Source organism: Danio aesculapii, chromosome 24 (genome assembly GCF_903798145.1).
Source record: "Danio aesculapii chromosome 24, fDanAes4.1, whole genome shotgun sequence".
Lineage (NCBI taxonomy): Eukaryota > Metazoa > Chordata > Actinopteri > Cypriniformes > Danionidae > Danio > Danio aesculapii.
In genome coordinates, this window is record NC_079458.1 from 42,720,174 (window position 1) to 42,739,960 (window position 19,787).

Here is a 19,787-nt window from a genome sequence, read left to right on the forward strand (position 1 = left end):
ATCACATTCCCACACACACACCATAGACACGTGACGTCACACAGACATGCACACAAAGCCCCACACACACACTCATGATATGCCATACACACATGACGTCATAAACATACACACACACAATCCCACACACACACACACGCACACCTGCAAACACACACACATTCACTCAATCACATACACACACACTCACTCACATAAACACACTCATGAGCGCACACACACACACACACACACACACACACACACACACACACACACACACACACACACACACACACACACACTCTCTCTCTCCCCCTTCCCCCTGCAGCTCCAGTGTGTGTCTGGAGTCATTTCCATAGGTCATCTGTGCGGCCCCTGACCCTTCACGCCCCATTATTGGCAGGCTTTTGTGTGTGGCAGATGTGTGTGTGTCTCAGATGGACCCCGGGGCCCTCAGACCCCCCCACAGGGCCTTCTGCTGCTCAGCTCTTTGTGTGAACACTGAGAAACACTCAGAAATGATCCAGATTCACTCGTTCATCCACATCTGAATGACTGAAACCGCCAGCCGTTCCCAGCAGCCTCACACACCGCCTCCGCATCACTGGAGTGTGTTAACCCAGCTTAAAGAGCCACAGCACTAACAGCAGGATCATTAGTTAATTAGCAGACATATTTAAAGCTGTAACACATCATTTCTGTGTCATTAGCACAGAACTAGAGTGTGTTAGACTCATCTAATGCAGGATGTCAAAGCTCAACATAAAGTCAACAGATGACCACAGCGATACAGCAAATAAACGATCACGATATCATGCTTCATATCCCTCAACACCCATAATTATTAAAGATTTCAACTGTGCATTAGGATTTATTGTTATTTAACCCCTTTATTTTAATTTAATTCAGCAACTTTACTAAAGTGAATAGTTTTAATAGTCAAAACTACAGTATTTAAACAGAATCTCTGATCTCTTTACTGTTATAGTGTGTGCAATGGTGAAGCGTAAATACTGAGCACTCAAAGCTAACTGTAGAGTCTGAATAATAACGACAGTAAACCTCAGACTCAGTCAACAAGCTTTCAGGTGAAGGAACCGAGCGTCATTATTCAGATACACACTGCAGGATTACAGGTGTTGAACATGTTGAATGACTACATTACCCCCTATGCTGAAACTCTTTCAGATGGGGCGCTAGTGGCTGCATGCACAAGAAAAGAAACCAAAAAGCCACTCTGGCGACATCCTTACATCCTTTTATATTTACCATCTCCTCCCTGCTGCTCTACAGCACTCATTATCACATGTGTTGTTATTCTGAGCGGAGGTAAATAGCGTGAGTGGGTGGGTTCCTTCATCATTTACAATAGGACTCGGGTCTCTCGCAACTAGACGACCATCAAGTGTTTTCTCAGAGGATGTCAAACAGACAAACCATTGCTGCAGCTCTGATACAAGTTTATGAAGGAAAGAAGCAAGCGCTGCAGTGTTTGGGTGCGCTGTGTGTGTCTGAGGTCATTAGTCTGCAGTTACTGAGAAGTGTGAAGCACAGGCATGGGCCGCTATACGATTCTGACGGTGTGATAACCTTGGATAAAAACAGCACGGTTTCACAGTATTGTGATTACTGCTTTAAAATATGTTCTTTTTAAATGTCTGGGAAGTGAATGAGAGTGGAAGCCTCCCCTGACTGCATCTGCTCATCCATGAAGAACGTCAATATAACACACTAAAGATCGTGATAACTTCTTCAGTGTCATCATCTAAGCCAAGTTTCCAACAACAGGAGTGTACAGGAGCTCTGGTGGACCCTGGTGACCCAGTTCCAGCACTGGTTTATCTCTTGATGGAGCCGTCTGCACTATTAAGCAGACTCAGTGGAGGATTGGCAGAGACACATTATCTAGGACACACTGAAACACAGCGACTCTGAATCTGCCTTTCCACAGCGCTCTAATAAGCCTTGTGAGTGAACGTCCAGTGAGCGTCAGAGTGTGTGCTCCTCAAACACACAGCTTCACTCTCCGCCCGAGGCTCTGCTAATTGCTAGCGTGTCAGAGCACATGACGGACTGTTCTTTATAAATACCCGGCGCTGGGATCATAAACCTGCCCATTGGACAGACAGCCACGGCCTCCTTTTGGGGTAACAAGCTCCGGGAGGAAGGAGAAACGCAGTAAAGCTGCAAAACCCCTTTCTAAAGCGGCCAGTAAAACAAATGGAGGACAGGACTGAGACTGCAGCTCGCTGATGGACACACACACACACACACACAAAATCACCACGGGTTTAAATAGCTAGTTAATCTGCAATAGAAAGCTCAGTCATCATTCATTTACTAGGCCTTGCATCATCTCAAATCTTTGTGCCATTTAAAAACATTCTAAACACACTGGCCACTTTATTAGGTACACCTCACTAGTACCGGGTCGGACCCCTTTTGCCTTCAGAACTGCCTTAATCCTCCATGTCAGAGATTCAACAAGCTACTGGAGATATTCCTCAGAGATTTGCTCCATATTGACATGATAGCATCACACAGTTGCTGCAGATTTGTCGGCTGCACATCCATGATGCCAATCTCCCGTTCCACCACATCCCAAAGGTGCTCTATTGGATTGAGCTCTGGTGACTGTGGAGGCCATTTGAGTACAGTGAACTCATTGTCATGTTCAAGAAACCAGTCTGAGATGATTGGTGCTTTATGACATGGTGTGTTATCCTGCTGGAAGTAGCCATCAGAAGATGGAGACACTGTGCTCATAAAGGGATGGACATGGTCAGAACAATACTCAGGTAGGCTGTGGCGTTGACACCATGCTCAATTGGTACTAATGGACCCAAAGAAAATCTCCCCCACACCATTACACCACCACCAGCCTGAACCGCTGATACAAGGCAGGATGGATCCATGCTTTCATGTTGTTGAGGCCAAATTCTGCCCCGAGCATCCGAATGTGGCAGCAGAAATACTCTGAAATACTCAGAGCAGCCCGTCTGGCAGCAACAACCATGTCATGTTCAGCGTCACTTAAATCCCCTTTCTTAACCATTCTGATGCTCGCTTTGACCTGCAGCAGATCATCTTGACCATGTCTACAGGCCTAAATGCATTGACCTGCTGCCATGTGATTGGCTGATTAGACTGCGTTAACGAGCAGTTGGACTGGTGTACCTAATAAAGTGGCCGGTGAGTGTCTCAGTAATGTAAAGCTGTATTTCAGCATCATTACTGCAGTCTACAGATAATATTATCAGTATTAATATTATTATGATTATTATCAGTAGCGCTGCTTTATATGTTAGTAGTGTTCAGCATTCTGGGTCCGCTGTAACATCATTATTGTCTTCGTCGTCACTTGTGATTAGTTTAACACATCTCTGCTTTAAACTTTAAAGCTGAATTGAGTTTGAAACAATGCGATCATACCCAAATATTAATCAGTAGATGAGTTATTGCTGAAACTGTAGCGTTTGCATCATTTTCTGCACACGGCGCTGATGTGTTGACGGTGCAAGCTGCAGAATGGCTTGATTTATGTTGCTTTGACAGAGTCCATTAATCATGCCACTGTCTCCTATTGCATCCAAACCACAAATCCCACAGTCTGAACGGCCGGCGGGATAATAATGTGCTGTAAAGTGATCCGGGATCCTCCAACAGGTACGGCTGGCCGGATTCAGTACAGAAAACTGAGAGCGCTGCGGTCTGACGGATCAACAAGAGGAGTGGAGCTGAACACCATCCATATCACCATGTGTGTATCGGCAGCAGTCACATCACAGGATCAGATTATTTATTTATTAGAGATTAAAGATATTATTTCTAGTAAAATGATTTATACGATGAACCTGTTATTTTACATTTGATTGTTCAAGTTCTGCTAAATTAATGTGGTGAAATGATATTCATATCACAGCAAAACTAAATATTAACTAACTATATATAGTAACTATAATACATGTGGTCATTACTCACTACTTATTTCAATGCATTAATTAACACTGACTGTAATGTAGTAATAATGTGCACTGATTATAAAGCTGCTGTGCGATGATGATTATTGTGAAAAGCTCTATACAAACACAGCTCAGGTTAATATCATTACAAGACTATCACAAGCCTATCTGCTTTAAGTCCAGCCTAATAAAGCTCCATGTAACCCTCAGATGCTTGTGTTGATTTCCCAGTGCACGCTACACTTTTAAAAGCCACTATCGCTGCAAATGAGTGGATCAGGCTTGTGAACGCATCAGTAGCTCAGTTCAATCACAGCTGGCACTAACACAACTTCTCAAATTAGTTTTGGTTCTTTAAGCCGGGACAACAGGCAGTTTGGGGTCAGGAAAATGCCTCAGATTCCTGTCCCAAAGGCAACATTATTATAGTGAGCATGTATCAAATGCTCAGACGAGCCTCTAAGGGCCCGTGTGTTCAGGGGCCCCGGGGCCAAGTGCATTAAATCACTGTCCCCGAGCATCTCTGGAGCCGCTGTAGTTGATCCACAGCACAGCAGCAGATGGAGATTATTCACACACAGACAACAGCTCAGGTGCGGATCTGCAAACACATGTGGAATACTGTGCTTTACACTGAGCTAGGGATGCTCAATATAGCGTTTCAGCATTCATATTAGGGCTAATGATAAACAGCATGTGATTGTGGAGTGCATCAGTCTATAAAGCTGTCTCTGTGAATCTCCAGCATGTGTGTTCAGCTGGAGCAGCAGACACAGACAAACTACAGTCATGTTAAAGCACCTGCAAATATCACATATGATGAGGCTTTACTCAACTCACTTTATAGCTTCAGTCCAGTGTTTGAGCTGTATTTAATACTACAACCTGCTAATACATTGACAGTAATTATACTGTTCATTTACAGACTTAACTTATCTCAGTATATCACTTATTATACAATATAATGCTTCAAAACCACTAAAACTTTAGCAATAGTCACTCTGCATCCTCAAAAGTCAGCGAAGGAGAGTCAACATCCCATAGTGCAACTCACCACCGCAAATAAACAGAAGAGCCAAATTAATCATTCAATCTCCTTCACTTATTAATCAGGGGTCTCCACGGAGGAATGAACAGTCAACTATTCCAGCATGTGTCATACGCAGCGAATGCCATTCTAGCCGCAACCCAGTACCAGGAAACCCATACACACTCATTCACACACACACACACACACACACACACACACACACACACACTCACACTCACACACACACACACTCTGGCCAGTTTAGTTGATCAATTCAGCAAACTCCACACAGAAATGCCAAGTGGCTTCTTGCTGTGAGGAAACAGTGCTCCCAAATTAAACATCTGCATAAATAAATAAGCCATTTAATAAGGTGTTGTTATTAATAATTATTTTAATTCTGTGAGAATTCTGAACTCCACACTGATATAATATCGTAATAATACTGCAAAATAATAACATTTTCTATCTGATGAACAATAATAACACACATAACCGATCACAATCCATCATACTCAGAAATCTCCAGCATTTAAAGTGAAGGACGATGTCAAAAATGCATTAAAAAAGCATTATTCTCACAGTGTGGAGAATAATAATGTAATTAATACAGTAATCATCATCCTCAGATATCAATACAGACATACAATATAAAAACAGAACCTATTGGTGTGCTAATATACTGTAGTTACCATTCTGACAATCATCATAGATAAGGTAATCCTTGATTTATGTGTGTGTGTGTGTGTGTGTGTGTGTTACAGCAGTGTTTCCCAACCCTGTTCCTGGAGGTACACCAACAGTTCATGTTTTGGATGTCTCCCTCATCTAAACCATTAACTTCAGGTTTTGGAGTCTCTTCTAATGCAGTTTCCCAACCCTGTTCCTGAAGGCACGCCAACAGTCCACATTTTCATCCTCTCCCTTATCAAACACACCTGAAACAACTAATTAGAACATTAGAAGAGACTCCAAAACCTGAAGTTAATGGGTCAGATGAAGGAGACATCCAAAACATGCACTGTTGGTGTGCCTCCAGGAACAGGGTTGGGAAACATTGTGTTACAGAACATTACGCCTCAAACACTGACAAAGCTTGATCATTCAGAGTCCTTCAGAGGTCACACATGTATAGTGACATTATTGAATTGGTTCATTGACACTGGTCTGGTTATGAATATCTCACCATGACACACACGTGACTCACACAATGCCCATAAAGCAGCCATTTCAGATTGAGTGAAGGTGAACCAGATCAAACACGACACCTGCTAATAAACAAACACCACAATAAGAGTGTGTCCCCCCATCCACTCACCCACCCGCCACACAGACAGACAGAGGAGAGGAATTATTATTATTCAATCCAGAGTGACAAGATCAAACCTGCAGTCACTTCCATCTGCAGATGTAGAGTGACAAAACACATTCAAGCAGAAGAGCATCCACAAACCCTGAGCTCCTCTGCCTCAAACAGAACATAATATATCAGAATAATAAATAAATAACAGTGCACTACACTGCAGACATGTTAAGAGAGATTTTCTGTCGTCATTTACTCACCCTTTACTTGCTGAACACAAAAGAAGATATTTTGAAGAATGCTGAAAACCTGTAACCATTTACTTATCTTAAAATAAATACTATTAAGAAGTCGATGATTACAGAATTTGAGCTTTCTTCAAAATATCTTCTTTAGGCTTCAACAGAAGTTTTGGAGCACTTGAGTGAGAGTAACTAGCGAGTAAATGTTCATTTCTGGTACACAGCCCTGTTTTCATGTGTTCACACTGTGTGCTTATTATAATCTTTAAAAAATAAATCACTCAGAAATGAAAACGTCCTGATCCTTTACTAGTTTCTTTCTTTTGCTGAACATAAAACATGATGTTCTGAAGATATGCTGAAATAAAAGAGCCACTGACAGAAAACAGAAGTCAACATCTGTTTTTGTCCAGCATTCCTCAGTATATGATCCTTTGTGTTCAGAATAAAGAAACTCAAACAGGTTTGGAACAAGAGGAATATGAAGAAATGAGAACAACAACTACATTTGTAGGATGAACAATCTCTCTAGAGGAACTTTGGTAAATACTTGAGTTCATTTCTTAGATGAGTACAGAGTAATTACAAGAGCAGCTCTATTGTGTTTCTCCTGTCACACACATCTTTAGTTAGACAGCACAGTTATGTCTGACACAGTCTACAGCCCACAGTTTTGAGTCTATACATCACCATCTGACATCATCTTGTGTTTATATGACTGACTAATATAATGATGAACAGCGGCTTAATAACGGAGTAATAAACAGACAGTTATAAACAGCAGCACAGAAACCATCAACATTACTGAAACTACATCTGTAGCTTATATATACACAACAGCAGAAACACAAACACTAAACAAGTCAACAACTGAGTTATTTCTGCTTATTACCCAACTAACGTTAAAGAACTGAGTGGAGAGTAACTTAAGTTAGCCAAATAGCTAACAGCTAACCGTTTAGAAAAGTCAATCGAGCTGACAAAACACTATTTTAAAAAGTTATAAACAAAACCAAACACTGAAAAAAATATTGAACTTATATTCTAAAATAAATGCCAACTATTTACAGCTCTTGCTGAGCAGATAAAGCGGAGTTTAAGACCGTTATCAGCGCAGTTACCGCAGCGTTAGCCGGTCCAGCTAGCTGAATGTGTAAAGAACACCGTATATGGCGGATTTGAAGTTTTCTCTATTGTTCAAACTGAGCTCAAACTCTCGAAACAACATTATTATTGGGTAAATGATGTTGATTTATGAGCTGGCAGAGTATCAGACTCAACAATAGTACGCTTTTACGCCACCGTAGACAATAAACTGATTTATGACAGTCGAACACTTGATCGAGAAGAGTTTAATCTGTGGAGGAACCGTGTGTGTGTGTGTGTGTTTGTGTGTGTGTGTGTGTGTGTGTGTAAGATCGCAAACACTGATAACGTTAGCGATATAAACACTCAGACTGTAGATTTAATCAGACACGTATCCCCATCTCAGTCTGTCTGTGTGAATCGAGTCTCTGCTCCGAATCGGTTATGAACGCAATCAGGTGTGTTTGCTCCGCTTTTCTCCTCACTCTGAATAAATAAATAAGCGCTCGATTTCTGCTTTTCTGTCTTATTATTGTGGGTCTCTCCCTCTCTGACCTGCGCCATCTTTGAAGAAACACACACACACACTCACACGTATACACACACTTTGGGGCTGCAATGCTTGCAAACAAAGAGCACCTCAGACGGGCCGAGCACAGCATTAAACACCGCGGGTTTACCTTCAGTTTGCTGGACCCGGGCTCCAAAGAACACGGCGAGAAACACGAGTCTACACGGCACTACCTCCATCATCATCTTCATCATCATCATCGTCATCTTCATCCTCCTCCTGGAGATAATCCCGCTCCTCTTCTATTCTCCTGCTGGACTCCAGTTGTAGAGACTGAAGCTGCTGCTGGAGGACTGAAAGCGGCACACAAAACACTCACAGACTCGCGGCTGCTGATTGGCTGACGGCGCGACGGAGACACGCCCACATTCCCGCTCTCAGTTGGACGCGCGCATTGCATAAGAACGCGCGCGCCGCTGCTCTGATGATGATGATGATGATAAAAGCAAAAACTGTTGATGAAGAACAACAACAGCTGATGACTGATGAAGAATAGCCTCAACAACACTGACCAACAAAACTGTCTGTCTATCATATCTACCCATCCATCCATCCTTCTGTCCGACCCCTGATATCTATCCTTTCATACATTCATCTATCTATCTATCTATCTATCTATCTATCTATCTATCTATCTATCTATCTATCTATCTATCTATCTCTGCCCGTCTGTCCATCCATCCATCCATCGATCAATCCATCTGTCTGTCCGTCAATCCATCCATCCAGCTGAACATCCACTGATCCATCATCCATTAACACTGAAGAAAAACACTGACACACAAAACTGTCTATCTGTCTATCCAATCCACCCATCAATCCATCCTTCTGTCTGTCCGTCCATCCATCTATCCATTCACTAATTAATCTACCCATCCATCCATTCATCCTGCCATCCGTCCATATGTCTGTCTACCTATCTATCTACCCATTTGTCTGTCCATAAATCCATCTGTCCATCCATCCATTCATCCTTCCATCCATCCGTATGTCTATCCACCTGTCCATCTGTCTGTCCTTAAATCCAACTATCCATCCATCTACCAGCCCATCCACCCGTAAACCCCTCCATCAGTCTATGTGTGTTTAGTTTCATAGAGCCGGTGTTCCTACAGGAGAACTGACAAGGAATAATAAAAACATTCATTCATTCATCTTCCTTCAGCTTAGTGCCTTTATTAATCAGAGGTCGCCACAGTGGAATGAACCACCAACTATTCCAGCATATGTTTTACACAGTGGATGCCCTTCAAGCTGCAACCCAGTACTGGGAAACACCCATACACACTCATACACTATGGTCAGTTTAGTTGATCAGTTCCCCTATAGCGCATGTGTTTGGACTGTGGGGGAAACCAGAGCACCTGGAGGAAACCCACACCAACACGGGGAGAACATGCAAACTCTACACAGAAACACCAACTGACCCATAATAGACAGAAAACGGTCGAACTGCTCGCTCTACAATCAAGTGTTCATGAAGAAGAATGAGCAGACATCAGTGTGGAGCAGCAGAATCAGCCTCTAGATATCAGTGGAGATGAAGGAGAGCAGACGTCTCCAGACCAACAGCTTCCTTCTGAAATGAAGTCTAACATCTCAGCAGTGTGAACACAGCCTTTGTGTCTCCTCCACCGTCTCTCTCTCTCTGTCTCTCTCTGCATATATATATTCATCTGAGGGGGTGCAGGTCTGACCTCTGACTCCCCCTCAACCCCCTTCATCTTCAGCACAGTCTGATGAAGTCTATTGTTAATGTGGGTTCAGGCTGTCCAGCTCCATCACACTCATTAAACACCTCCGATTCCTTACACACACACACACACACACACGCACACACACACACAAACACACACACACACACACACACACACACACACACAGAGAGAGAGAGAGAGAGAAGACGCCTGCTCATGTTAGATTGCAGGCCCATTTTGTGGAGTTGTGCTGGGTCTGAATGACATCCTCCACCCGCTGTGTGCCATCTGGACATCAGCCACGTGTGTGTGTTTGCCTGTGTGTGTGTGTGTGTCTGAGAGCGAGAGAATGAATGTGTGTGTGTGTGTGTGTGCGGTCAGCAGGAACACTGCACGCTCAGACCTGATAAACAGTCATGTCAGATCAGTATCACACACACACACACACACACACACGCACACACACACACACACACACACACTGAGCTCATGAGTTTATCACATGCACTAAACTACAGGAAGTGGATCTGCTTTAGAGGAACTCAAGCAGCAGAAATGAGCAGTCACAGCAGCACACAGCTAATAATCAATAATCATCAATCACATCATTATAAACACTGATAATTACTCTGATCAGTCAGCGTTTACCTTACATCTTTACATCTTAACAGTAAAGCAGGGTTTGTTGAGTGCTCTTGTCATTTATTTTGAATTATTTCTACAAATATTATTGACTAATTTAATTTTTAATGATTTAACTGAATAAAAAAGCTTTGTGTTTGTGCATTTGCATATATCCCAGGCTCAGATGGTTGCTAAATTCTGATTGGCTGGCTTGAAAACCAATCACAACATGTCTTGCATGACAGATGAGCTCTGAAGAGGAATATAAGACACTGTGGGTCAAATATTAATATTAAAGATCAAATATCGACCACTGGTTATGTTAATCACGGACCATATTTAGACTTTAATAACTGAATATTTCACTCACTGTTAGTGTTTTCAGTCATTTATTATTATTACACTGCCTGACAGTAGTCTTGTTTCCTGTCCAAGTTTTAGGAACACATATAATAACTGGACTTCTAGTTGATGATTTGGTATCAGAAGTGTGTTATATGAAAGGTAAAGGCCTCTAGATGAGGCTTATCTGAGCACAATATAATCTGATCATGTCTTGATGTTGACTGATTTGATTAGGACAGTAAGGTCTGACTCTGCTTAGACTAAAGTCTGCTCACTGAACCTTCAATAATGTCCAGTATAGAATATGTGCTCATGCTGCAGTGGAAACAGAATGAATATTGTGTCTGACTCCATCATGAGCTTGGAGGACTGCATCCATACATCTCTGACATGACTCAAATCACTGATTAATAAAGTCATCTGGAATGGTGAAGAAAGCCTTCTTGCAGGACTCCCAGAGTTCATCAAGAGTCTTTGTGTTCATCTTCAACGCCTCCTCCTTCATCTTACCCCAGACGTGCTCAATAATGTTGATATCTGGTGACTGGGCTGGCAAATCCTGGAGCAGCTTGACCTTCTCTGCTTTCAGGAGCTTTGATGTGGAGGCTGAAGTATGAGAAGGAGCGCTATCCTGCTGGAGAATTGTCCCTCTCCTGTGGTTTGTAATGTAATGGGCAGCACAAATGTCTTGATACCTCAGGCTGTTGATGTTGATCGTCCACTCTCTCACACGCCCCCATACTGAATGAACCCCAAACCATGATTCCTCCTTCACCAAACTTGACTGATTTCTGTAAGAATCTTGGCTCCATGTGGGTTCCAGTAGGTCTTCTGCAGTATTGGTGATGATTGATGCAGATCAACAGATGATTCAGCAGAGAAATCCACCTTCTGACACTTTTACACACGCTCAAATAGAAGTCCAGTTATTATCTGCTGCTCTTACAGCTGAAATCGAGGACAAGACTCTTGTCAGGGAGTGTAGAGTTCCCTTCTCTTAATTATATTTATTCTACATTTATTCAGTTCTGCATCATTTCTGGACAGTTTTGAACCTCAAAACAGAGTCAACAAGCCCTTTTGTGTGCTCTAAACATGATCTGTTGAACACACGTTTGTTCACGCGCACACGTCATATTTGTGGCACAAAATCAACTCCATACAAGATTCCTTGTAATGAAATTGAGCTGCTTAAAGGTTTGTGAATACACAGGGTGACGTGAGCATGTCCTTCAAGACTAGTCTGCATCACATGATGCAATTATTACATTATCTGCAATCAAAGTCATCTGTATTCTGGGCCTGATGTAGTTAAAGCATGGTAAAACTCACCGCACTCATCTCTAGATGAGTTGTGTAGCTGTTGTTGAGCATCAGATGTGTGTATTATTAGCTGGCCTGGTTCTGGCACAGATGGGTGCGCTCTTTAACCTTCAGACACACACACCGTCTGCTGGCGCTCCTCATTTACAGACAAAACTGCTCATTAATTTACGCCGCAACAGTTCTCCTCCTAAAACAACGCTCTCCATCTATTAAACAGTAATGGGGTTAACCAGAAGTAGGGCAACAAAAAATCCTTCAGTTAAGGGAACAGTGTGGTCCACAGAGTCCTCCTTCAACAGCACATCTCAGAAGACCACAGCCTTATATTGAGCAAATAGAGGAGGTGGAGTGTGGTAGTTATGAAGCTGAGACTCACACACTCACAGTCTACAGTCTCTGCCTGATGTCCAACAGCTGCTGCTTAATATAAGTTACTCTAATTGTAAGTTGCGTCACGGTGGCTCAGTGGTTAGCACTGTGGCCTCACAGCAAGAAGGTCACTGGTTCGAGCCCCAGCTGAGTCAGTGTGTGTTTCTGTGTGGAGTTTGCATGTTCTCCCCGTGTTGGCGTGGGTTTCCTCCGGCGGCTCCGGTTTCCCCCACAGTCCAAACACAACATTGATAAACTAAACTGACCGTAGTGTATGAGTGTGTATGGGTGTTTCCCAGTACTGGGTTGCAGCTGGAAGGGCATCTGCTGTGTAAAACATATGCTGGAATAGTTGGCGGTTCAATCCACTGTGGAGACCCCTGATGAATAAAGGGACTCAGTCGAGGGGAAATGAATGAATGATGATGAGATCGAGAGTCTCTTTGATTGTCAAACAGCATTTGTCCAGCATTCACTGACATCAGATCTGAAGAGGAGCGCTTCCTCAATGCTTTGAGATACAACAGTGGTTGCTAGGGTTGTTCTATGTGGTTGCTAAGGGGAATGCATTATGGAGTAAATTAAATAAGCTTGATTTTGTCAGCATGATGCTCTTTCAGTGAGTGCAGGATTATTCCTCTTAGTCTATGCTGACATTATCTTCAGCAGCTCAAACACTCTAATGGCTAATGGACAGACGGCTGCTTCTCACTCAGGGCTGCTGTTTATGCTAATGAGATGGAGAGATGATGGGCACTAGTGGGCGGGGCTTTCCCCCTCTGATGACACGTACAAAGGGAGAATGTCAATCAAAGTGTTTCTGCATCAAGTCTGATTATAATGAACACAGTTAGCTCATGTTGAGCATTAGAGATGCACACACACTGCTGACTGTGTTTAACCCCTTACAGAAGTGATGTTAGAGGTATTATTATCCGGTGTCTCTGACGGCTGTTGTGTGTGTGTTGTGTGTGTGTGTCTGTTGTCTGAGATGCAGTGAGTGTGTGTTATTTGTGAATGAGGAGGTGTGGAGCTCCATCACTCAGCATGTCTCCTGGTGTCTGCAGAAACACTGCTCTCCGCTAGCTGAAGGTCACACCGCGCTTATCTTTAATTAGCGTAATTAAAGTCTCTCTAAAGCGTGCTCTCTTAGGGCCACGCACGTCTGACGGGAAGAAGAAAACGCTTTAAAGCGCTCTGAAAGCAGACCTACAGCTACAGGTCTACAAAGCAGACAGTGTATATCTGTACCCGCTTCACCGCTCTGAATAATACAGCTCTCAATATACTGACCCAAATCAAACACATAATCTAGGCATTGCTAAGATCTTCTGATCGGCTGTAGGTCGTTGCTAAGGTGTTGGTAGGTGGTTTCTAGGGTGTTTTGAGTGTTTGCTAGGCCAGGGCTAAGGTCTTCTGAGTGGTTGATAAGGTGTTGCTAGGCAGTTGCTATGATGTTTTGAGTGGTTGCTAAGGTGTTCTGAGTGGTTGCAAGGCGTTGCTGGAGTGTTCTGAGTGGCTACTAAGTCGTTGCTAGGTGGCTCCTAGTGTGTTCTAAGTCATTGCTAAGGCATTGCCAGACAATTGCTAAGGTGTTCTAGGTAGTTGCTAGGCGATTGCTAGGATGTTCAAGGTGGTTGCTAAGGTGTTCCGAGTGGTTGCTAGGCAATTGCTAACATAAATTACCATGTTTCTAGCATGAATTAGCACACATTGTTTTAGTATGAATTAGCGCGTCACTAGCTTTTTTTAGTATAAACTAGCATGCCATTAGCATGACTTTAGTATGAATGAGCATGTTTGCTAGTATGATTAGTATGTCGATAGTATGTTTCTAGCATAGATTGGTTTGTTAGCATGTTCAATGTAAAGTCAATAGCAGTTTCTTTACAATGGAAGTCTATGGGACAGCTGCTAGGGTGGCGTAAGTGGTTGCTAAGGTGTGGCTAGTTAAAAGGTCATCAGTGATTGGCAGATTACTGTGATTTAAGTCACAGTCTGCCGGAAAGTTTAGATTTCCCCAAGCCACCATTTTTAACACTATTATCTACTGTGTGTACTGTCTTTATTATAAATGTATGTTCCTTTATGTAAACTCTTTAAATGCTTTGGCAATCTGTAACATTAGTCATGCCAATAAAGCATCTACTGAATTGACTTGAGAGAGAGAGAGAGAGAGAGAGAGAGAGAGAGAGAGAGAGAGAGAGAGAGAGAGAGAGAGAGAGAGGGGTGGGCATCGCTCATAGAAAATAAAAGAAAGGAGAGATGAAACAGAGGAGGCGGGTGAGAAAGAGCTGTGTGTCTCACTGGAATAAAAGCAGATGCTCATCATGACCCGACAGACACCTGCAGGACACACACACACACACCTGACTCTCACACACACACACTATCAGAACACACACCAGCGCTCCTGCACTAGGCTGCACAATACTACAACAATCTGATGATGAAATACAGTGATATGATCAGCTCCACCGGACGCTTTGTACAGCTGTATTACAGTTACAGCACACTACTGTCACCCTTACAATCAACAACTGCACACTGGAACAGAGCTGAGCAGAACACAGACACACAATAAAGCTTTACAGCTGTAATTACTAATACAGACAAGAGCTGAATCATGCTAATGCTTCAGTCAAATTAACACTTGTGTAAAACATCTATTAAGAAAAAAAGAGACTAAATTAGCCTTCAACATCGGAGGATAACTGAAGATAACTGTCTGAGGCAGAGGCAGTCACAATATGTACAGTGGAGTCTTGAAGTTTCTATTTTTAAGACTAAATGTCTCTAAATACACACACAAACATTACTTTTACAGATACAGATGTGATTTCATGTGTTTTATTATTGAAAACTAATCATTAAAGGTTTTATTTGTGAAATATAATACAAGATTTACTTTGAAAATGTACCTGCAACTGCAGAACCGACAGCGTGATCTGATGATGAATGTCTGCAGCGCCCTCTGGAGGAACCAACCTGAAATGACATCAACTAACACAAACACACACACACTTTCACACACACACAGATTTACAAACACACACACACACATTCACATCTCCTCAGCAGATCCTCAATAAACACACACCGGTATATCCGTCAGTGTCTCTTTCTGACTGCCTTTATTCACTCTGTTTATCCTGAATATGAGTTACAGAGACGGACAATATTACCTGTTATAACCCAATGTGTACACACAATCTTCTGCTGTAAACATACAGACATATATATCTGAGCTCTGATATATTATTTTTGCAGCAGTTTGAGATCACCAGGGCTGATGATAAACAATCAACAAACAATAATAAACAATAATAAAAAGCCAAGTCTAAACACAATCCTCTGGTGTAAAGATACAGATGTTTATGAGTGAAAAGGCAGATTAGTCTTGTCTAATATATTAATCTTCATATATTAATAATCATTAGGCTGAGCTCATAATCTGAATCCATCAGAAAACACACACACACGCACACACACACACACACACACACACACACGCACACACACGCACACACGCACACACACAAACAAACACACACAGACACACACACACGTATGCATAAATACTGCAGTAAACCCGAGAGCAATGTTACTGTAGAGGATATGTTATTAGGTTATTAATATCAATCACATGTTATTAATATCAATCACAGTTGATAATCAGCTTTTATAATATTAAGAAAACCCCTGAAGTGTGAACTAAATCATCAGAGACCTCACGAAATCCTCCACGTTCCTGATTTAATCCGCTCTGATAACCACAGAATAACCCATCTTGATGCTGAATTATGATGCAGAGTGAGTGAGACACACTGGGCTTCAGATCTCAGTCACGATCTCTGCAATGACTGATTTTCCTCCTGTTACACACATGATCTGTGACACAGACCACTGCACATCAACACAAGCAGGAGCAGCTTCAGACTGGGGATGATCAATGTTCATATCCAGGTAATATAACAGATCTATTTAAGGTGTGTTTGTACAGTATATACAGTAAACACCTCATCAACACGGCAGTACAGTCATGTCTAGCGCTAGAACAGATGTGAATGTCAAATGAGTGAAACCTGAAGTGTACACGACACCTGAGTGTCCACAGAGATATTCCAGCAGCTCAGCATCAGCATCACTGCCGAAATGAAGAGAAGAGGCTCTGATCAAACCCTGAGTCACCCTGTATTACCTGGGATTCAGACAGCTGAAGGAAGAGAGAGGTGTGTGTGATGTGAAGCTGGAGGAATATGAGGAAGAGAGAGTGTTTACAGTACAGGCAGTACAGTCTCTGTGCTGTCCACATCATCATCATCATCATCATCATCATCATCATCATCATCATCATCCTGTCCACACTGATGGAGGAGACCACACAGATCACAGATCACCATCAGACTGACTGCAACACACACATGCTCGTGTGCACACACACACGCACACACACACACACACACACGTACACGTACACACACACACACACACACACACACACACACACTCACTCACTCACTCAACCTCTCATTCATACTCTCTCTCACACACACACACACACACACAAACACACACACACACGCATACACACCACAACATAACTCATACAAGGCACACACACACACTGTCAGTGTTTTAGCGCAGTGTGCTGTACCTGCGTGTGTGTGTTGAGTTCCGCCATAGTCTCATAGTCCTCTACAGCAGCAGCAGAGCTAACAGGAGCCTGAAAACACACACACACGCACACACGCACGCACGCACGCACACACACACGGTCATGTTCTCTGAATGCAGTGATTCTGCAGAATGATGACGATAGTGAAATGATGAAATGTGTGTGTGTGTGTGTGTGTGTGTGAACTCACCGGCCGTGAGTGTGTGCTGCGCATCGTCACATACTGACTGTCATCAGCGGGAGAATCACATCTGAAGAGTCCTGAGGAAACACTACAGTTACACACACACACATATATACACACACACACAAACACAAGCGTGCATTTACACACATTAAAGAGTCCTGAGCAAACACTACAGTTACACACACACAAACAAACTAATACACAAACACACACAAATACATATTACACATAGGCACACACACACACACACAAATACATATTACACATACACACACACACACGCGCACACACACACACACACACACACACACACACACACACACACACACACACACGCGCGCGCACACACACACACACACACGCGCGCGCACACACACACACACACACACACACACACACACACACACACACATACACACACGCACACACACACACACAGAGCTCTGAATGACAGCACTGACTGTGTTTGCAGTAGTTGATCAGTGTGTGTGTGCAGTAGATGATGAGCATCAGCAGCGTCTCCAGACCCACAGACAGCAGAAGTAAAGCCAGCGTCCTGAAAGAGCCCAGATGGAGGGAAGCAGTGAACAGATCACCTCCGTACAGCACACAGCAGCATCACAAGACAACAGAAGACAGATGACCTACTGGCAGATTCATATCCAGAAATATTCTAAAGTTCACCACGACTACATAATGAAGAAACATCATGGACAACAAGCCTTACAGCACACACAACCCAGACCCACTGGAGAGATGTGCCCAGGGCTGCAGCTTTGAGAACTGAACAATATGTACCCAGCGCTGTGACTTAGAGCTTTCTGTTTCACAAATCCACAGTGGACACTTCTGACAGCCTCAAATATGTTACAGGGGCACTTAGCCATACACTTCACTAGGTACACCTTACTAGCTAGTACCGAGTTGGACCCTCTTTCACCTTCAGAACTGTCTTAATCCTCCATGTCAGAGATTCAACAAGCTACTGGAAATATTCCTCAGAGATTTTGCTCCATATTGACATGATAGCATCACACAGTTGCTGCAGATTTGTCGGCTGCACATCCATGATGCCAATCTCCCGTTCCACCACATCCCAAAGGTGCTCTATTGGATTGAGCTCTGGTGACTGTGGAGGCCATTTGAGTACAGTGAACTCATTGTCATGTTCAAGAAACCAGTCTGAGATGATTGGTGCTTTATGACATGGTGCGTTATCCTGCTGGAAGTAGCCATCAGAAGATGGAGACACTGTGCTCATAAAGGGATGGACATGGTCAGAACAATACTCAGGTAGGCTGTGGTGTTGACACCATGCTCAATTGGTACTAATGGACCCAAAGAAAATCTCCCCCACACCATTACACCACCACCACCAGCCTGAACCGCTGATACAAGGCAGGATGGATCCATGCTTTCATGTTGTTGAGGTCAAATTCTGAGCCGAGCATCTGAATGTGTCAGCAGAAATACTCAGAGCAGCCCGTCTGGCACCAACAACCATGCCACGTTCAGCGTCACTTAAATCCCCTTTCTTCCCCATTCTGATGCTCGCTTTGACCTGCAGCAGATCCTCTTGACCATGTCTACATGGCGAAATGCAGTGAGCTGCTGCCATGTGATTGGCTGATTAGAGTGTGCTGATGAGCAGTTGGACAGGTGTACCTAATAAACTGGCCGGTGAAGGTAGATGTGGAAGTGATCAGCGGTACTGCCCCGTAGCATTCGTTTTACACACAAAACACAGCTATTATGTACCCCCAGACAGATATTTTTCAGTTCTTATAAATGTAGCCCAGTGCACACTCCTGATGTGTACATTCCTGTGTTGTATACAGATGAAGTCAGAGTTATTAGCCCTCCTGTATATTTCTGTTTAATTAAGAGTGTGTATGTTTCTAATAACGGATGTCTTTTCTCTTCATCATGATGACAGCACATAATATTAGACTAGATATTCTTCAAGACACTAGTATTCAGCTTAAAGTGACATTTAAAGGCTTCACTAGGGTAATTAGGGTAAAGTTAGGGTAATTAGGCAAGTCATTGTATAACAGTGGTTTATTCTGGAGACAATCCAACACTAATATTGCTGAAGGGGGCTAATAATATTGACCTTAAAATGAGTTTAAAACAATTAAGAACTGCTTTTATTCTAGCTGAAATAAACCAATTAAGAGTTTCTCCAGAAGAACAAATATTAGAGGAAATACTGAGAGAAATTCCTGAACATCATTTGGGGAATAAGTGAGAAAGAAAAGAGATAATAATAATAATAATAAGATAATAATAATTCTGACCTCTACTGCAGAAATATAAATAAGAATAGTGACTGTGACCTCCTGCGCGGGCCAGTGGTGCTGTTCTGGTTCTCCATCCTCTGCT

General features: G+C 42.8%; 1 protein-coding gene across 1 annotated transcript in view; it reads right to left on the reverse strand.

The window, feature by feature from the left end:
- The window catches only part of tgfbr1b (transforming growth factor, beta receptor 1 b), a 34,687-nt gene extending 26,183 nt beyond the window's left edge, over nt 1-8,504 (reverse strand). Inside the window, exon 1 of the mRNA XM_056450586.1 lies at nt 8,286-8,504. Coding sequence (XP_056306561.1) covers nt 8,286-8,388 — 103 coding nt within the window. The 5' untranslated portion in view covers nt 8,389-8,504. The remainder of the gene's footprint in view (nt 1-8,285) is intronic.
- Between the last annotated feature and the right edge of the window lie 11,283 nt (nt 8,505-19,787).